Source organism: Manis javanica, chromosome 3 (genome assembly GCF_040802235.1).
Source record: "Manis javanica isolate MJ-LG chromosome 3, MJ_LKY, whole genome shotgun sequence".
Taxonomy (NCBI): Eukaryota; Metazoa; Chordata; class Mammalia; order Pholidota; family Manidae; genus Manis; species Manis javanica.
This window is the reverse complement of record NC_133158.1, coordinates 61,301,179-61,318,376: the sequence shown is the minus strand read 5'-3', so window position 1 is coordinate 61,318,376 and position 17,198 is coordinate 61,301,179. Positions and strand designations below refer to the sequence as shown.

Sequence of the window (17,198 nt, the reverse complement as noted above, 5' to 3'; positions counted from 1 at the left end):
CCTGGGCTTCTGTGTGCAAGGACTCAAGGTCAAGGCACAAGGCACGAGCTGGGAGCACAGCTCCACACCTGCAGTCCCCCAGCTGTTCTGCCCTTCTCGGCCGCAGGCTGAAAGAGAACCTTAAGGGATTTAACCAAACTTTGTCTCTTGGTTGAGCTGAGCTGTCCTGAGATTGACACTCCCAAACTTGGGCAAAGGTCAGCCCACACCCCAAACTTTCCTCTGGTTGGCCTGCAGGTTCCTGTTCCTGAAGATCATGGCTATGCTCACAGAGCTTCGCAGCATCAACGCTCAGCACACCCAGCGGCTGCTGCACATCCAAGATATACACCCCTTTGCCACCCCGCTCATGCGGGAGTTGTTCAACCTCACAGATGGCTGAGCAGCTGCCCCTTGAGCAGGTCTCCCTGGGCAGCCAGAACCAGAGCCTTCGGAGCCGCCGCCCCCGGGACTAGACAGATGGGTACCGCTGAGAGCTGCGCGTGCCCTGCGGGTCCTGTCCCCCAGGGAACTCACGACGACAGCTCTGACTATGCTGGCTCGCGCTGCTCAGGGTGGGACATGGGTCTCCCAGCCCTCGGCTCCGTCTGTGGAGAGGGAAGCCAGAGAGCCTTCTAGGGAGCGTGCGCTGGCCTCTAGGTCAGGCCCATCAAGAGGCAGGGCCATCCTCCCCTTAGAAAAGGCCCCGCGGCCTGGGGACTGAGCATGTGGGAGATGGAAAAGTGCGACGGGGGCTGGGCCAAATCCATTGGCTTCTTGGGTATTTCGTTGCCACCTCAAGTACCTGCCTCCCAGTTCCAACTCATTGCTGACCCTGAGGCTCCGTCCTGAGATGTGAGGTGAGTTTCAGGCCTGTGCCCGTCAGCAGGTGCACTAGTGTCTGCTGGGGTATTCTGCAGAGAAGCCAGAGGCCTGCACCAAGTATCAGGTGTTTGTCGTGACCTTCCATGTGTTATTCTTCCCTCTTTTTGTGATCCTCATTTTGTGTCTCTGTGTCCATTCAAACACATTATCAAGCAGCAACAGTATGCAACCTGTTCTGGGGTATACAGTGCTGACTCAGACAGGGATCCTGACCTCAGGGAGTTTATAGTTTAAAGAAAACAAAGCGGAAATACAAAAAGCTTTGGTCACAAAAGGAGAGGTGGTAAGAAACACAAGGAATGTCCTTGTGTGGATGCTGAGCTATGTGGGGTCTGCATGCTCCTGGGGACACAAATGAGGGATCCCTGGAACGTGTGCTCATGGCAGGAAGGGCACTAATGGGCTAGGAGCACACGTGTGTGACTTAGTGCGTGTCTGCTTCCACATCCGAACTGGGGCTTGGGTGTGTTCCTTAGGCTGGAACACCAGGGTGGTCTCTGTGACGGCGGTTAATAAACATGCTAGGTGAACATTTGCCGTGTATTACCATTTACACATCCATTTTCAAAGCTGAAGAATATGAGTGTCTGCTTTGTTTATAGTCATTCCAAGTAAAAGTTCTTTGCAATTACATTTTAACTAATTTTACATAAGGCATTTCACACTGAACAACTAGGCTTAACAAATGTGTTCCTGAGTTTAATGTCAAATCAAGGCAAGAGGACTTAATAATTAACTTTGGCTAGAGATTTCAACTTTTTGTTGCCCTCTTTTCTGGTAAAAAGGGAAATGTGGGGGTGGGGAAATAGAAATATTATGGATTAATATAGATAACTCTATTTCTATTTTTTTAGTACTTATTTTACTATTGCCCTTTACACATCTGAAGACTGTTGGAGTGAACATAAAAATATATTAAATTTGGTCCTCTCATAAAATGATTATTTCATATAAAAATTTAAGATATATATATATATACACATAGGGTGTGTGTATGTGTGTGTATATATACATATATATATATATATATATAGTGTATATATACCATGTACCCTAATTAAAAATGTAGCAATTGAATTAATCTTAAACATCTAAAAACTTAATGCAAAAATGAGGTCAGCTACAAGAGGTTAACATCCAAAATATATAAATAACTTACACTCCTCAACACCCAAAAAGCAAATAACCCGATTAAAAAATGGGCAGAGGATATGAAGAGACAGTTCTCCAAAGAAGAAATTCAGATGGTCAACAGACACATGAAAAGATGCTCCACATCACTAATCATCAGGGGAATGCAAATTAAAACTACAGTGAGATATCACCTCATACCAGTAAGGATGGCCAGCATAGAAAAGACTAAGAACAACAAATGCTGGCGAGGATGTGGAGAAAGGGAACCCTCCTACACTGCTGGTGGGAATGTAAGCTGGTTCAACCATTGTGGAAAGCGATATGGAGGTTCCTCAAAAAACTAAAAATAGAAAAGCATTTGACCTGAGAATCCACTCCTTGGAATTTACCCAAAGAATACAACTTCTCAGATTCATAAAGACATGCACCCCTATGTTTATCACAGCACTTTTTACAATAGCCAAGAAATGGAAGCAATCTAAGTGTCCATCAGAGCATGAATGGATAAAGAAGAGGTGGTACATATAGACAATGGAATACTGCGTTGGGGTATGGGTGGGGACTTGATAATATGGGTAAATGTAGTAACCACATTGTTTTTTCATGTGAAACTTTCATGAGTGTATATCAATCATACCTTAATAAAAAAAATGAGGTCAACTAAATTTTAAGGAACAGATACTCATTTAGCTTTTACCATTTTATAAGAAGCAGGCCAAACTTTTAAAACAGAAGAACTCATTGATATTATAAATCAAAGCAAGCAAGCATATTCCCTGCCATCCCCCCAGATTTACTTCATCTTCTGCATCAAGGAACTACAAGAATGTATTCATTTTTAGAAAATTGAGGGGAAAGGGAACTACTTTCTCGAACACAACAAATAGAGCTTCTGCTCCCAGGAATTTTGTCTAATTATACTCATTTGGAAATAAAAATTTCATTCAAGTGCATGCAGAAGTCATAGGAGTCTTCTCTTGCCCACTGAAATAATTTTGAGCATGCTAGTCAATTCAAGAGCCTGAAATGGTTGTTAAATGTAAGCTACACGGGTGAGATGAAGCTGGGATGTAAACTCCCATCTCCCAGGATTGATTTAAAAAATACCTGGGTAGTTCCCCAACATTGAATTAATATATACATATAATTTATATATATTATAAAAACTAAGTGTAGTTAAGATTCAAGGTTAGATGCACCAGAGAGCTTCCACAGGATACTTCCTTTCAGCAGCTTTGTGGTGTCAAGTTTATAGAACTAAGAGCCAGATGCAACTTTCTGTACTCAAACATCTGGATTGCCCCATTTCTCCTTTTCCAGAGCTTGGAGCATGTAAAACAGTGTCAGTTTCTAGTTATCTCTGTGGCCACCATTCTTCTAGGTCTTGCCTCAGTCAGGTGACTCAGTTTCCAATGCTCAGAAGAAAAGCCCTTCTGGTAAGTTACTGCTTATTCTGGCTCCCCCATTAAGCCACTCAGCAGTCAGTCTCTACCTGGCTCAGAGTGTAAAGCCTTGACATCAACCAGTCGCCTTGTGGGAAGGCTCAGGGTGGCCTCTCTTTCTGCAGAAAAGGAGATGTGAAGAAAAGCCTCCATTTGATTGGACATCCCTTCCCAGCCTCTCACAACTCGTGGGCCTCATCGTGCTGCCTTTCACAGCAGCGGCAGTTTTTTCCTGAGTCCTTTCCCTTAACATACCCCCAGCTCTCCTAAACCCAGGGGTGCTAGGGGGCAGTTGAAATACTCTGATCCCTGGGAAATGGGTGACCACGCTGCAGCTTTTGTTCACCTCCTTTGAAAACTTTTCCCTGAAGGGTGTCACAATTTGATTCCCTCCTTGACTCACTGATTACGGCTTTGGGACACCTTCTAAAATGGCACCCACTATCACTGCTCTCCTGAAATGTGATTGCAAAGGACTGGTGGGTCAGTACTTTTTGGAAGACCATAGAAATTAAAAATGTAGTCTTTGGGGATTTTAAGTTAAAAGGAAATCTTGCTCAATCCCAATTCAAATAGGGTAGGACAGAAGATAGCAGAGAATCGTGAACAAATGCACTTCAATGCCATCAGGAGGCCCATCCCACCAGTGACACCTGGTCTACTTGCACTGACCTCCCTCTTCTCCCCACCCTGGTAAACATGTTTACCTATTTTACAAATACTAGCCAACTGACTACCACAATAAATAAGTAGATCACCAGGCTTTATCCAATATAAATTTGTTTTTATTGAAGCAGCAGTCACATGACTTTATATCTAGCCTTTAGTTTAGGCGTGACAGAGGGAGCCAGACCTAAAAATATGTTTCTTTTTGCACTAGGAGACATAACATGTTTACATACATCCAGTATTGGAAATGAGCAGATTGAAAACACAACATGTGTTGGTTACCTGGGAGGTACAGGCCCATTATTTGTGGTGTTCATTTATTTTACAGATACTCCGAAAGACCATTAATAATAGGATGAAAGTTGAAAGAAAATACAGCTACACCAAACCATGAACACAGTAATCAAAGACAGCAGCTTATACACATTAAAAAAATTTGTCTCTTCCAAGGACGTTTTTTCAAAGCAGTGTCTGCAAAGCTTCCTTTACATCCAACCCAAAGGTTTCCAAGATGGAAGCTGCACCTCTTCGGGTGATACAATGGAGTAAGGGCATTTGAAAGAACAAGAACTCGTGTTCATATCTTGATTTTTGTAACAAAGATCCATTTTTCCCTAGTTGGAGGAACAGAGATGCTGATGTGACTATATACCATAGTGGCAAAATAGGGTGAAGAAAAGAGGGTTGGGTACTGAAATAAAGACCACACACTTATGAATTTTAATTTCATTTCCAGGCTAGCCTACTTTTTATTTAATGCAAATTACAGTACCAGTTAACTATTTCCAAACCAAGTCACATAGAACAAAAGGTATTTACAAGGGAATGGGGAAAGGGAAAAAAAACATTGAGCATACTTTTCACAAAAAAGTTTATATTTAAAATGAAAAAAAATCAGTCACAGAGGCATTCAAGTAGTAATGTTATACAGGTTTTGCTTTTCCTTTATATCAAGACAGATTTGCACAAGTGTTTGCAATAGTTTGTATACAACCCACAGTCGTTTATATATATATATATATATATATATATATATATATAAAATAAATTTTTAAGTTTTTTTTACGATGGAAGTGGTCACGCTAATTGTATGAGTACAGGCCCAAGTGATCCATCGGCAACACATTTATAAAAGCAAATTTTACAGGCAAGCACATTTTCAAACATCTGTATCTTCCTGTAGACAGATAATAGGAAAAAAACTTAAAAAATGAACACAAGGAAGTCTACTTTGTCAAGCTAACCCCCTATGTACTGGTTGTCATTTTGCTTTTATTGCAGAAGCGCAAAATGGAGCAACAAACTTGAATAAAAAGTCATAACCCTTGTGAAAATAACCCAAACCCCAGGGATTACTTTCAAAGCCTCTCAAACATAGACCTTAGTCTGAGACTCTACTCTGCTTCTAGCTGTCTCTTTATTTTCAGTGGCTCAGGTTTCTACCAGGTAAGACAGATTTTACCGTGAAGCATGCTTAGTCTTCTCTACGGGAGAAAGTGTTCAGCTCTGTGAGTAGATGATCACTAACATGAATAGGAATCAGATATAATTTTGGTTTAATACAAACAAAAACCCCAAACTCCTGGGGATCTGGCATTGGCCGAACTTCCTCTGGAAGATTCCAAAGCTTAGTCCCTTAAAAAGGAAAGGGAAAAAGAAATGAAATGCCAGTGTCTTTATATCCACAGGGATAGAGAATATGACAGTCCTCTCAGAAACCTTTGCATTGGTGCAGACAAGATGACTGGTTTAGGCAGGCTTTGTTGAAACACAAACCAAAAACGTGTGTCTAAAAATAAGAGGACTTAAAATCACACGTCACTGGGAAGAAGGTGCAGTCTTCTGCCTTGCTGGAATGAACACATGATGTTTCAAAAATAGCAACCTTTGGTTTGGTAAAGTTTTTTTCTTCTACTCAAGACATCTTCTATGAAGTACTTGGAGTCAAAAAAAAATTTTTTTCCTTCAAAAAAGGCCTTCATGATGGGCACACAGTAAGAAACTGACTTAAAAAAAAACAATGAAATTGAACAGGGGTAGAGGTGGCAGTAGGAAGGGAATGGGCTGAGTTCCCTTGTTAAACAACAGTACTCTGTCAGCAAGGCTCCTGTGGTAACTGCAAGTAATCGCATGGTATCATTTTAGACCATGATGTAGCAAAACCTGGTACTATTAAGGAACTTTGATTTATAAAAACCAACTCTCTCTCTCTCTCATTTAGGAGGGAAGTAGATAAAGGAGGAGAGAGCATGGAAGGCTCCCGGAATCTGCTGTTTATAAAAACCCATGCTTAGGACTTAGGGAAGAGATGAGCAAAATCTATTCTATTTGATATTCTCCAGCCCTAGGGCTTCCTGGAGCTATACTAAGGCCCTAGGCGGACTAAGTATGAAATGAAACTGGTCACCGCTACTGAGGAGGAAAATAAAGGCAGGGCTTGAATGAAATGAGATTAAGAATATCATTTCCTCTTTCCACTCCTGAGCATGGTATCACTGAAATAAACTGTCATGAGTGGGCTATTATTTCAAAGGGAAAGGGGTGAGGCAGGATGACATGGCTAGAGAAACCCATTACAATTTTAAAAATGAAAAACAAAAACAAACAAAACCCGAACAAACACATGGAAGCGAAGGCACTCCAAACTATATAGATACACTATACATTGCTAGAGTTATTGTTACAATAATACAGGCCAGTACCTACTGTACAGAGTTAAAACTATATGGCTTTAAAAAGCTCGTCTACATTTTGTTTGATTATTAAACAGAATCACTGCCCTGAACAGTAACTTTTTGCTCATTAATAACAGTTCCTGGGTCCACATATTTACATACAAAACAATAAAACTTAAATTTAAAAACATTTAAAGAAAATATAATGTACAAGCTTGAATTTGGTGAGGAGCTTATTATTATTATTATTATTTACAAAAAGATAGAGACCTGAATCTCACTTGTATGAGCTCTATGATCCCACCATGATCCTTGAGGAAGAAAAATCACACACGTCAGCCTTCACACACACACACACACACACACACAAATGAGAAAAGCGCATCTGACTTTCCTCTTCTTCTCTTCCATTTATGGGACAGAGAAGTGTGTCCTAAAACAAGCACAAATTTTTATGGACCCTAGCAAGTATGTTAAGTCCAGAGTGGTGTCCCTGTTCAAATGTTTGGCTAGGCAGTTTGGCCCAAGAGCAAGTCTATTTCTCTTTCAACAGACCTGCTGTTTAGATTCTTTATAAATCCTTTCTGAAAATGGTCTATCAAAGCCATTCCCTTTAGGAACTGACAAATACCCTTTGATTCAGATTTATTTCATCTTAATTAGCATTCAGTAACTCATTATGAAAAGAGAATTCAATTTGTTTGATTTTGTTTGACCAAGTGTGCCTCCTTTCTCCAGAACCAGAGGTTTGATAACCCCTTTTGTGGCTGAAGAGCTTATTCAGACAGTGAGGACAAGATGGCTCGCAGTTGCCTTTCTGGTACGGGGTCACTTCAGCAGGGAGGATGGCTCTCTTGGACAATCACACGCACTTGGTTAAGAAGCAGGACAGGGTGCTGGGACCTGCATGAGGGCCACCAGGAGACTCCACTTCCTAGTCACCTGGAGGGTGAGACCCCTACCTCGGCTGAAGATGGCCATGAGGGTGGAGGGAGGTGACACACAGTTATCAGCTGACCTTGGAAGGTATGGGGGAAGAAGCTGGTAGGAGGGAAAAGTGGCCATCACTTAAGTGATCTTTAATGTGAAGTACAACTGATTGTGCCTTAAAGATTCATAGGTCAAGTAATGGCCCATAAGCACCAAGGTGACTAAGATTCATTTCAGAGTATGTAAGGCCCACAGAGATGTCAACCTTAAAAGTACAAAACAAACAAGTTGTGACAATCTATTTCCTCATTGCAAACATGATCCTTCAATTCTCCTTGCTTTCCAAGGAATATTGCTTTTTCATCAAAACAGAGATGGATTCTTATGCCGTTCACTGATACACAAAGGAAACAGAAACAAAAACTCCTGACTGTGTGGGGGGGAACATTCCTCTCGTGCTTCAACCGGTCAATTTTGATACTGTGGACAAAAACAAAAACAAAAGGCAGGACTGAGTCTATGTGTGTGTGTGTGTATATACACACACATACACACACACGCACACACACACACACACACACACACACACACACACACACACACGCATTTAATCAGCTTTCCTGTAAAGTCAGCAGGTGCAAGTAGTGACTGTTCATATCATTTTGATGTGTTTTTGATGTTCCATCTAAAATCATAATGACCTATCTTACATTAATAAATAAAATTTTTAAAGCATGAGGTTAAAAAAAGCTGAAATACAGATTCTAGATTTGGATTTAAAACTAGAACTACAGGCAGAATGTGGCAATTTCTGCAAGCCCAATTTGTACTTAAAAAATATGAAAAAGAAATCAGTAGACTATTACAGTTCACATTATTTAACTGTATTGTCCTTTCGAGTGTATTTCCAAGGGAAGCAACTTCAGAAAATAAATGGTAATTCCATTCACAGCACTGAGATCTGCCTCGACCTGCCCCTTCCTCCAGGTTCCTCAGCTTTTGACTTCTGCAGCCAGAGTGGCTGCCTTACAACCCTTTTTAGTCTTCTCCTAGGTCACTAGCTTAAAACTGTACTGAGATTTGCAGAGAACTTTTGGTCAGTAAACAGATCCATCTGCAGAGCACACATGTCCCTCTCTTGCCAGCCCCTACATATGTTTCTTCACCACTAGCACTGATTAAGAGCACAACAAAATTTTATCAATGGAGAAGCTTCCCCTTATGGTTTCAAACTTTATTGATCTCCCTGGGTTACAAATGCTACACATTTCCTTCTGGTCTGCCACACCTGCTACCATGCCAAAGGCAAGTCTTCAAACACCCGAGGATATGGATTAATTTTACAAGTGACCTTTAAGTCCCCACTGAATTACACCTGCTAAGCTCCCAACCAATTTCATGCTGTGCACCCAAAGTCTTACACTTGACTTTAAAAGAAAAGAAAGTTAAAAAAAACTTCAGCTCAGAACAAAGTCATCTTCTTTTGTGGAAGGGGCATGAGGCAGGAGTCCTGTTTTTAAAGTATACACAACAGCAGATTTCTGATACAAAAAGATTGTCGTGGGAGAGAGACTGTGTGTTCTAGTGCTCCGTGTTAGCCCTCCCCACAACCCTTCCCACCCCCGGGTCTCCCTCAAAGTGAGAATACAATGAAATTGGTTTGTATTTATAGATATTTTACAAGGTTAAATAAGAACAATAATAATAAAAAAATTGAACACTAAAATGAACAGGTTTTTTTTTCTCTTTTTAATTTTCTTTCCAAACGTGACCAGTGTTGCTGAGTGACACCCAAGTAACTGGTGGTTTTCCTGTGCAGCTGACTGCTTGGGACTGTTCAGGTAGAGTTGGAAGCTGATGCAGAAGCGGCGTTATTGGTCTGCCCACGGTCTCCAGCATTAGCATCTGCAAATCAAAAGTCCCAAGAGATAGCATGAGCAATGCTCTAACATCCTAAAGAGAAAAGAATAGTGCCTCAACTACAGATGTGGACTGTGTGGTCTCCCAGGCTGTTATCTAGAATGTTGTTTTAAACATGGCCAACACTATGAAATCTGAATTTCTTTCTGCTTAGAGCTAAGTCCATGCTTTGGCCTTGTTCTAGTGCAAGGAAGATAGTGTCTTTGAATGAATTACAGACTCAAGAAGCCAGGGATCATTCTGTCAAAGATATTGCTAACAGCTGGGATTAGCAGTGCATGAGTACTCAGGCAGAGGTTGGAGTCTAGAGCACTCACAAATAAATGAACAGTTCACAGCTGGAAAAACTTGCTAAAAATTCTGAACCATGTCACAATATGACATCTGCTTAAGTGGGTAAAATGGGTGGAGGTAGTGAAAGTAATATGGGTCAGTGTTGACAGACAGATATGCATAAATCAAACTCAGCTGCTTGTTTTAAGGACAGTCCCTCTTCTTTATTCAAAGAAATGGAAAATAGACAATCAGCAAAAAAGAAATAGCCACTGCAGTACCAATATGCTTACTCAATTCAATAAGCATATTGAGTCAAATACCTTGGCACTAAGTTCACTTTGCCTAATCTTCTGGGAATATGCATAAATTTGTAAGTGATGTTAACCTCAATCCCTACTTTCTGAAGCCTGCTATTATTTCACAGCATCTGTTAACGTTTACATGGGTGTCTAACTGCGTCCAGATGGGCTCTCCACTGTGGGCAGGCAACCTACTGTCTCAGTGCTGGTCAACTGCATCCTTGTCATCACAGGGCTTGGAATATGCTGCCAGGCAATTTTTCTCCCCAACACTTAGGCCAAGTCCTGAGCAAGAAGAGAGGTGGCTTGACTGGGATGGTCAAGAACCAACTCCCTAGAACCAACTTCCAAGAACCAACTCCCTAGAAGTCACACTGCCCTTGGCCACCAGGGCTGGTGACACCAACAAGCGAGACCCAGAAGTTTTGTCTCTTCAGAGACTGTAGTTCTCGTATATTCTGTGAGTAAACAATGTCATGGCTGAGTGCAAAGTTTGGTTTTTGGATCTTTCTAGTTGGAATTTTTAAATTACAGCCAAAAAACCAAAGACTCCAAGGACACATAAGGAACTCTTACGGATCAGCTGTTTAGTTCATTTCAATGGCCACTTTATAAAAACTACACCTCTTTTCTAAATTCCTGATTCATGGTCTCAAATCAATCTGCTCTTATGTAAATTTAACAGCCTTTGTGGAAAAAAAATCTTAATTTGAATGCTTAATTCATTTATTTTCTTCAAAACATCTATGGCTGTTTCTAATCCCATTTTCATGCAAATAAGTGCAGACATGGCTTCACGGTCCATGCACTGGGTTCATACTACCCATGGCATAGAGTCACATTACCTCATTGCTATGACACATGCATAAGTGGCAGGAGAGAGTATCAGATATAGAGCCTACTCTAAAAGCAGGTAAACAGCCCTTTCCAATAATCAGGGAATTTGTATGTCTCATGCTTTGCCATGACTGCTGGTCTTTCTTGGATATGTTTTACTCTCAATGATCACCCATGTTCTGTGCATCAATAATAACACCAGTTCCTGTCCAGGCCACATGTTCCTGTAAGCCTCTCTCAGGAAAAAGACTCACTTTTGTAATCTAGGCACAGGCTGCATTAAAACCCAGTCCAGAGAAACCCAAAAGGCCTCAGAACTATTTCAGAATTGTAATGTTCCTCACAAAACCAAGCTTATTGCAGCATTTTCTGTGCTTTGAAGGATAGTCAAAACCTATGCATGATCATCATCAAATAGCTCTTGTCTCTCATTTTCAGCATGTCAAAATGACAGGTAAAACTGTCACATTCTGGTCTTTCCTGGGACTGATCTGCTCGACCATAACATCAGCACATATACCAGCACTGTTAGCAGCTCTGGCCCTGGAAGCCATTAGCTCCATCAGCTGACATCCACCAATGCTCATATACATGGCAATCCAGCTCATTATGTTCATTTGCTCTTTGGCAAAATCCTACTCAGACACTCATCTACAGATGTTGTTTCACTGGCTACTACCTGTGAGCTTAGGACATTCCCAAAACTAGTCTCTCCTTGCCTGGATAAATTCAAAGGTTGCTTGTATGATCATACCAAAAAGTACAAGCCTTTTATATGAGCATGTAACTAGAAATGATTCACCTTCTGAACAATAAAATTTGAAAAGACACTCATGCTCTTCAGGATTGAAATGTAATGATCCCTCATTTTTTTCTCTGAATTATTTCCAAATCACTTGTGAGTGGAATTTTAACGGCTTATTATTTTGATTACAAATATCCTTGATATCTAAAGTCAAAGTACTATATTCATTCATCCAAGAAAAAGCAAAACACAAAAAAACCTTTGTGTAGTGCAATGAAATCTACTTAAAATCAAATTTTACATGTCCTTGCCGAGCAAAAAAGATTAGAGTTCTCTGTTTTTCAGAGGGAGAAAAGCAAAACAAAAGCTCAATAGTAGCTCAACAAACCAGCTGACTTATTGCCTGATCAAAGTCTTGTTGGTCCTGGCTCATTGTGCTTCCATTGCCAATTCTGTGACTTATTTTACACAAGTGAATTAATATGGGCTTTCTACAATACAAATGTTCACTAATTTTAAATCATGATGGATTGTCACTGTACTTGGATGCTTGCTGTAATTTCTGTAACTTTAATTTCCAAATACTTAAACAGTACTCTTTAAAAGCAGCAAAGCTCATTTGCTGCTCCCTCATTCCCTTCCCTTCACATTTGTACTGGTAAACTGGTGATACCTGGCATTATGATTTAAAGGATATAGCTAAGATCTTCTGATTATAAAGCATCCAATCCAACTATGAGCAACCAAAGGCTGTTCAGTCTTTATTTTTAGTCTTGACCTGCTCTTCTGAAATTTACATTGCCATATCTTTCTTAGATCTATCCAATTCCACAAATAGGAAGTATGAGACCTAGTTGTACAACTCAATAGCTGTGTGATGTGAAACAAGTTATTCAACCTTTCTACCCCTCAATTACCTTATCTGTAAAATGGTGCTAAATCACCTTCCTACGAAGTGTTTGTGCATAGTACCTGGCTTATAGTAATTGTTCAATAACTAGAAAGGTAATAGAGACATCTAAAAATACATAAATTTATAATTTAGTGTGACTACAATAACCACCATCACCACCATAATAAATCTTACTAGCAAACCTTAGTGCCTACCAAGGTGCCAGACATCATACTAACAAAGTACATCACACGTCCTTTAGTCCACCAGAAACCCCAAGAAATAGGTACAATTATTTCCCCCATTTTGCAAATGGAAAAATGGAGGTACTAATAAGAGATTAAGTAATGTGCCCAATGTAGAGCTAACAAGTGGGAGAGCTGAGCGTTGGGGGAGCAAAGGAAGAGAATGATGACATTGATGCAGTAGGGGATAGCAGAAAAATTCCCTAGCAAAGAAAGAAAAGAGCATAGGGGATTTTCATTCAGACTTAACTTCTACATTGTCTACTGTGATTTCTAGAAGCCTATTTCTATTATCTAAAGGGGTTACTACCATTAAAATGGATCAGTGAGTTTTTGATAAGAATTAAGAAAGTATAGTTATTTTATTTTTAATTTTCAAACAGTGTGTATGGGGTATACAGAAATACAAGTATTTTGAAAACAAATATAGAGCTGATATTTTACTGACTTCTAAGCTTCCTGGAAACCAATCCCCATTACTGCCTTTCTGGTGCTGCTTCAGAACCAACCAACCAACCAACCAACCAACCAACCAACCAACCAACCAACCAACCAACCCACCCGCCAACCCAAGGTGCACCTGAAGGGGAATAAAGAGAATAATCAGCTGTGGGGAAAGAGGGTATAATATCATTCTTATATTTTGTGGTAGCCACCTTCCAAGAGGGCTCCAATGAGTTATGCCTCTTGGTGTCCATGCCCTAACGTAGTTCCCTCTCCCCAGTGAATAAGGATGACCTGTGCAACCAATAAAACATTGCAGAAATAATGGCATGTGACCTCCAAAGTTAGTAGGGAAGACTTGGTGGCTTCCACTTGGTCTTCGTTCTCGGATCACTTAGTTTAGAGGAAGCTAGCTGACACAATATGAGACACTAAAGTAGCACCATGGAGAGGTACACAATGAGGGACTGAGGCTTCTTGCATACAGCCAGCACAGATTAGCTAGCCACATGAATGAACCATCCTGGAGGTAGATCTTACAGTCCCAGGCAAGCCTTAAGATGTCAGCATCCCTGGCTGACATTTTGACTACAAACTCAGGAGAGACCCTGAACTAGAACCATCCAGCTGGGCTGCTTCTGAATTCCTGACCCACAGAAACTGTGTGAAATTATGTTTGCTCTTATTTTAAGCTGCTAAATTTTGGGCTATCTTGATATGTAGCAATAGATAACTAACACATATATACATGTCAAAAGAACTCGAATGCCAGTGAGGGTTTATGCTCAAAAGCCAATGAGAGCACCACTGACCAAGTCTCTCTACAAAATCAGTTATGCTCCTAATAAACTATACAAGATAAGGAAAACTGCATCAGATGATCAACTGTTTTCTCCCTAATTCTGAGAAGAGTCTATGGCTCTATCACTTTTGTACTAGATATGGCAAAGGGAATTTGTGCATGTATTTCCTGAAACCAATTTTATTCTGTGGGACTTCAGAGACAAAAATGCAATCTCACAGTGAAGTTCTAAAGTATCGATTCTCAACAGAGTCCATGAGGCTGTGATTTTTGTCCTAGAGTAAATTTTTTTTTTGCAAAATTCCATATATGATAAACATATATTTTTCTAAAAGAGGATCCATTGTCCTCCCCTCCCCCACCAACATCCAGATGCTCAGAGATCTGTAAGAGTCACTAGAAAATTAAGTCATGGATTTGACAGGCAGCTGTCTCAATACTGAGGAAATTGCCCCACCTAGTTGCGTAGGTCATAAGCCAAAAATTCTCACCATGATTCTTCAGCCTCCGTCTCTCCCTCCACACATCTAATGCATCAGATCAACAAGTCCTGTCTATTCTCTCTTTAAACGTGTCTGATCAAATGTGCAAATGCGGAGAGGAAGCAGAGTGAATGGAAGGTCCCACATTTTTATAAACTGTTGCCATATGGTTTAAATGAAAGAACAGTAGAAAAAAAGGAAACAGGTTGTGAGGAAAGGACAGAGAATGGCACAGGAGCCGGGGTCCCAGAGTCTTGGCCCCCATGAATCAATATTCCATAACTATGGGTCTACAAAAGGTAAAGTCTTCTAATTGATACATGTGTTCATTGTCTAGCCCAGCAGCAATGATGGAAATGTTCTATCTGCATTCTCTAATAGGGTGGCTGCTAGCTACATATGGTTATTTTAATTTAACTAAAATTATATAAAAATAAAAATTTAGTTCCTTATTTACCCTAAACATGTTTCAAGTTCTCAAAAGCTACAAAATGATTCAATTTTTAATATTTTTATTATTGGCATTTTAGTAAAAGCGTATTTCAGATATTTCAAACAAATCCTTTTTGTGTTTTGTAAGTACATTTGGGAACTTAAGAGTATACTTTTATTTCCTTTATTACGCTTTCCTGAGCCTATGTGTTTCTATTCTTCTGCTTTCCTCTTTCTGTAACAGTTAAAAATGTCTCATGACAGTTCAACTCCTCTAAAAGATAAAATTTTGGCAGTCTAGGATATTAATACTGCATAGCTTACTCAGAATGCTCCTATTCAAGCTGTTCCAAGTGGAAATGCTTCTACTATAAAGCTGTGTCTTGAATCTTATAGTGTTATTAACTGACATATGAACTAACAACACCATTACTCACAGAGAATCAAAAGTATACCCTAAGCTTGCATCTACCTTGAAATCTTAATCTACACTAATGAACTCAAAGTATCACCTGTAAGAAAGACTCAATTTTCATTTATCAATTTATAACTGTCTACTATGATTTAGATAATTTCCAAGTGTGAGGGGGAACCCTATTCAGCAGAGCATCATCACCTCCCTCTTCATATTTTTCCAAGGAAAAGATGTGGCACAAGACACTAAGGTGGCTTCAGTCATTTTAAAAACAGAGCTGAAATTCAGATGCCAAAGAGCCAACCAACCCACCAGAAAACGTGGTCAACAAGACTGTTTATATTTGATTTGTCAGGAGCAGAGAGGTCTTAGCAGCTGTGAACTCTGGGGCACAGCACATGTTAAGAGGCTTGGTTGTTCGGGGCTGGGAACTGAACGCCAAGGAGAAGCAGAAAACATTTTCATCTTTTAAGTTAAAAGACCTAACTTAGGAATAAAGAATAACAAAAGGCATGTAAATGTAAGCAGATGACTTCAGGCAAGGAACTAAGGAACACTTGAACACCTTGGAAGAATGACAGGACATTCACCAATTTAAATCAGGAAGATTTTTCATTAATTTTGGAAGAATGGACAAAAACCAAGGCGAATTTTTTGACTTAATGGGAGAAAACAAGTTTTGCAGGAAAAGAAACAGTTTTCTAGAAGTGATATTTAGCACTGCTCTGGTGAAAATAATTACTAAGCCAATTTGACTATAAGTATCTATATACAAACTTGCCAAGTGAGCTTGAAACCCTAGCATGGGGTAAATACACCTCATTAGTGTCAGATTTGTGAAACTGGTTTATGTAGACGAAAGTCCATACTTTAAACACACAGCCAATAGGAGAAATGGGTATAGCACTGTATATGATGAAGACACCCACATTCTTTAGTCACCAAATTGGTAACTCCTAAAAATATACAAGTATGCACACAGATGTCACACCACCCCCACCTCCACTCTGAGCTGGCTATGTTAAGGTGATGGAGAAATGGAAAAATATGTGCACTGCCAGTGGACAGTACAACTGGGACAAGCTTTCTGGAAGGCAGTTGGACAATATGTATAGAAAATTTAATTCTTTGTATCTTTTGAGTCAGCAATTCTACTTCCGTTAGGCAGGAAAATAGATATGAGTGGGGTGGAGAGAGAATTAAGGCCAGTAAAGCCCTACTACAAGGGACTCAAAAAGTTAACCAGTCAAAACTAGAAACCCAGAAAAGACTCAGAGTTAATCAGTTAATCAGTTAAAGCTCAAAAGGTCAGGAGCAACTTGGCCTGGAATGTTTGAATATGCCCCAGATACAGAAAAGTATCTGAGCACAGCCCATGTCTTCATTGTGTGGATTAGACCATGCCATTGTAAGATTTACTTTAACCTGCTAAAAGGCCCACCTGTAATCAGCATAATACAGGAAAGAATTCCATCCTAAAGCTAAAACTGCATTTTAAAACCCAAGAAGTTAAGAAGTAAGATTCTTTACATATTTTTTTTAGCAAACAGATAATAACTCAGCCCACCTTGCGGGCGAGGCAAGCAGTCTTGATTGATATGCTTCCAGACCAGGAAGTTGCTATCTTGGGAGGGAACCAGAGCAGTAAATTTCTTGTGTTAAGCGAATTTTGCAGAATTAAATGAAGGACTAAAG

General features: G+C 40.0%; 2 protein-coding genes across 9 annotated transcripts in view; one reads left to right on the top strand and one right to left on the bottom strand.

Moving 5' to 3' along the window:
- The window catches only part of NR1I2 (nuclear receptor subfamily 1 group I member 2), a 41,528-nt gene extending 40,129 nt beyond the window's left edge, over positions 1-1,399 (top strand). For all 3 annotated transcript variants that reach the window (XM_037013197.2, XM_037013198.2, XM_037013199.2), the window contains one exon: positions 238-1,399. In XM_037013197.2, the coding sequence (XP_036869092.1) occupies positions 238-382 (145 nt within the window). In that variant the 3' untranslated portion in view covers positions 383-1,399. The remainder of the gene's footprint in view (positions 1-237) is intronic.
- A 3,428-nt stretch (positions 1,400-4,827) lies between these two features.
- GSK3B (glycogen synthase kinase 3 beta) overlaps positions 4,828-17,198 on the bottom strand; it is a 255,961-nt gene continuing 243,590 nt past the window's right edge. For 5 of the 6 annotated variants that reach the window (XM_073231586.1, XM_073231585.1, XM_073231587.1 and 2 more), the window contains one exon: positions 4,828-9,619. In XM_073231586.1, coding sequence (XP_073087687.1) covers positions 9,552-9,619 — 68 coding nt within the window. In that variant the 3' untranslated portion in view covers positions 4,828-9,551. The remainder of the gene's footprint in view (positions 9,620-17,198) is intronic. The other variant, XM_037013046.2, reaches the window with a different exon arrangement.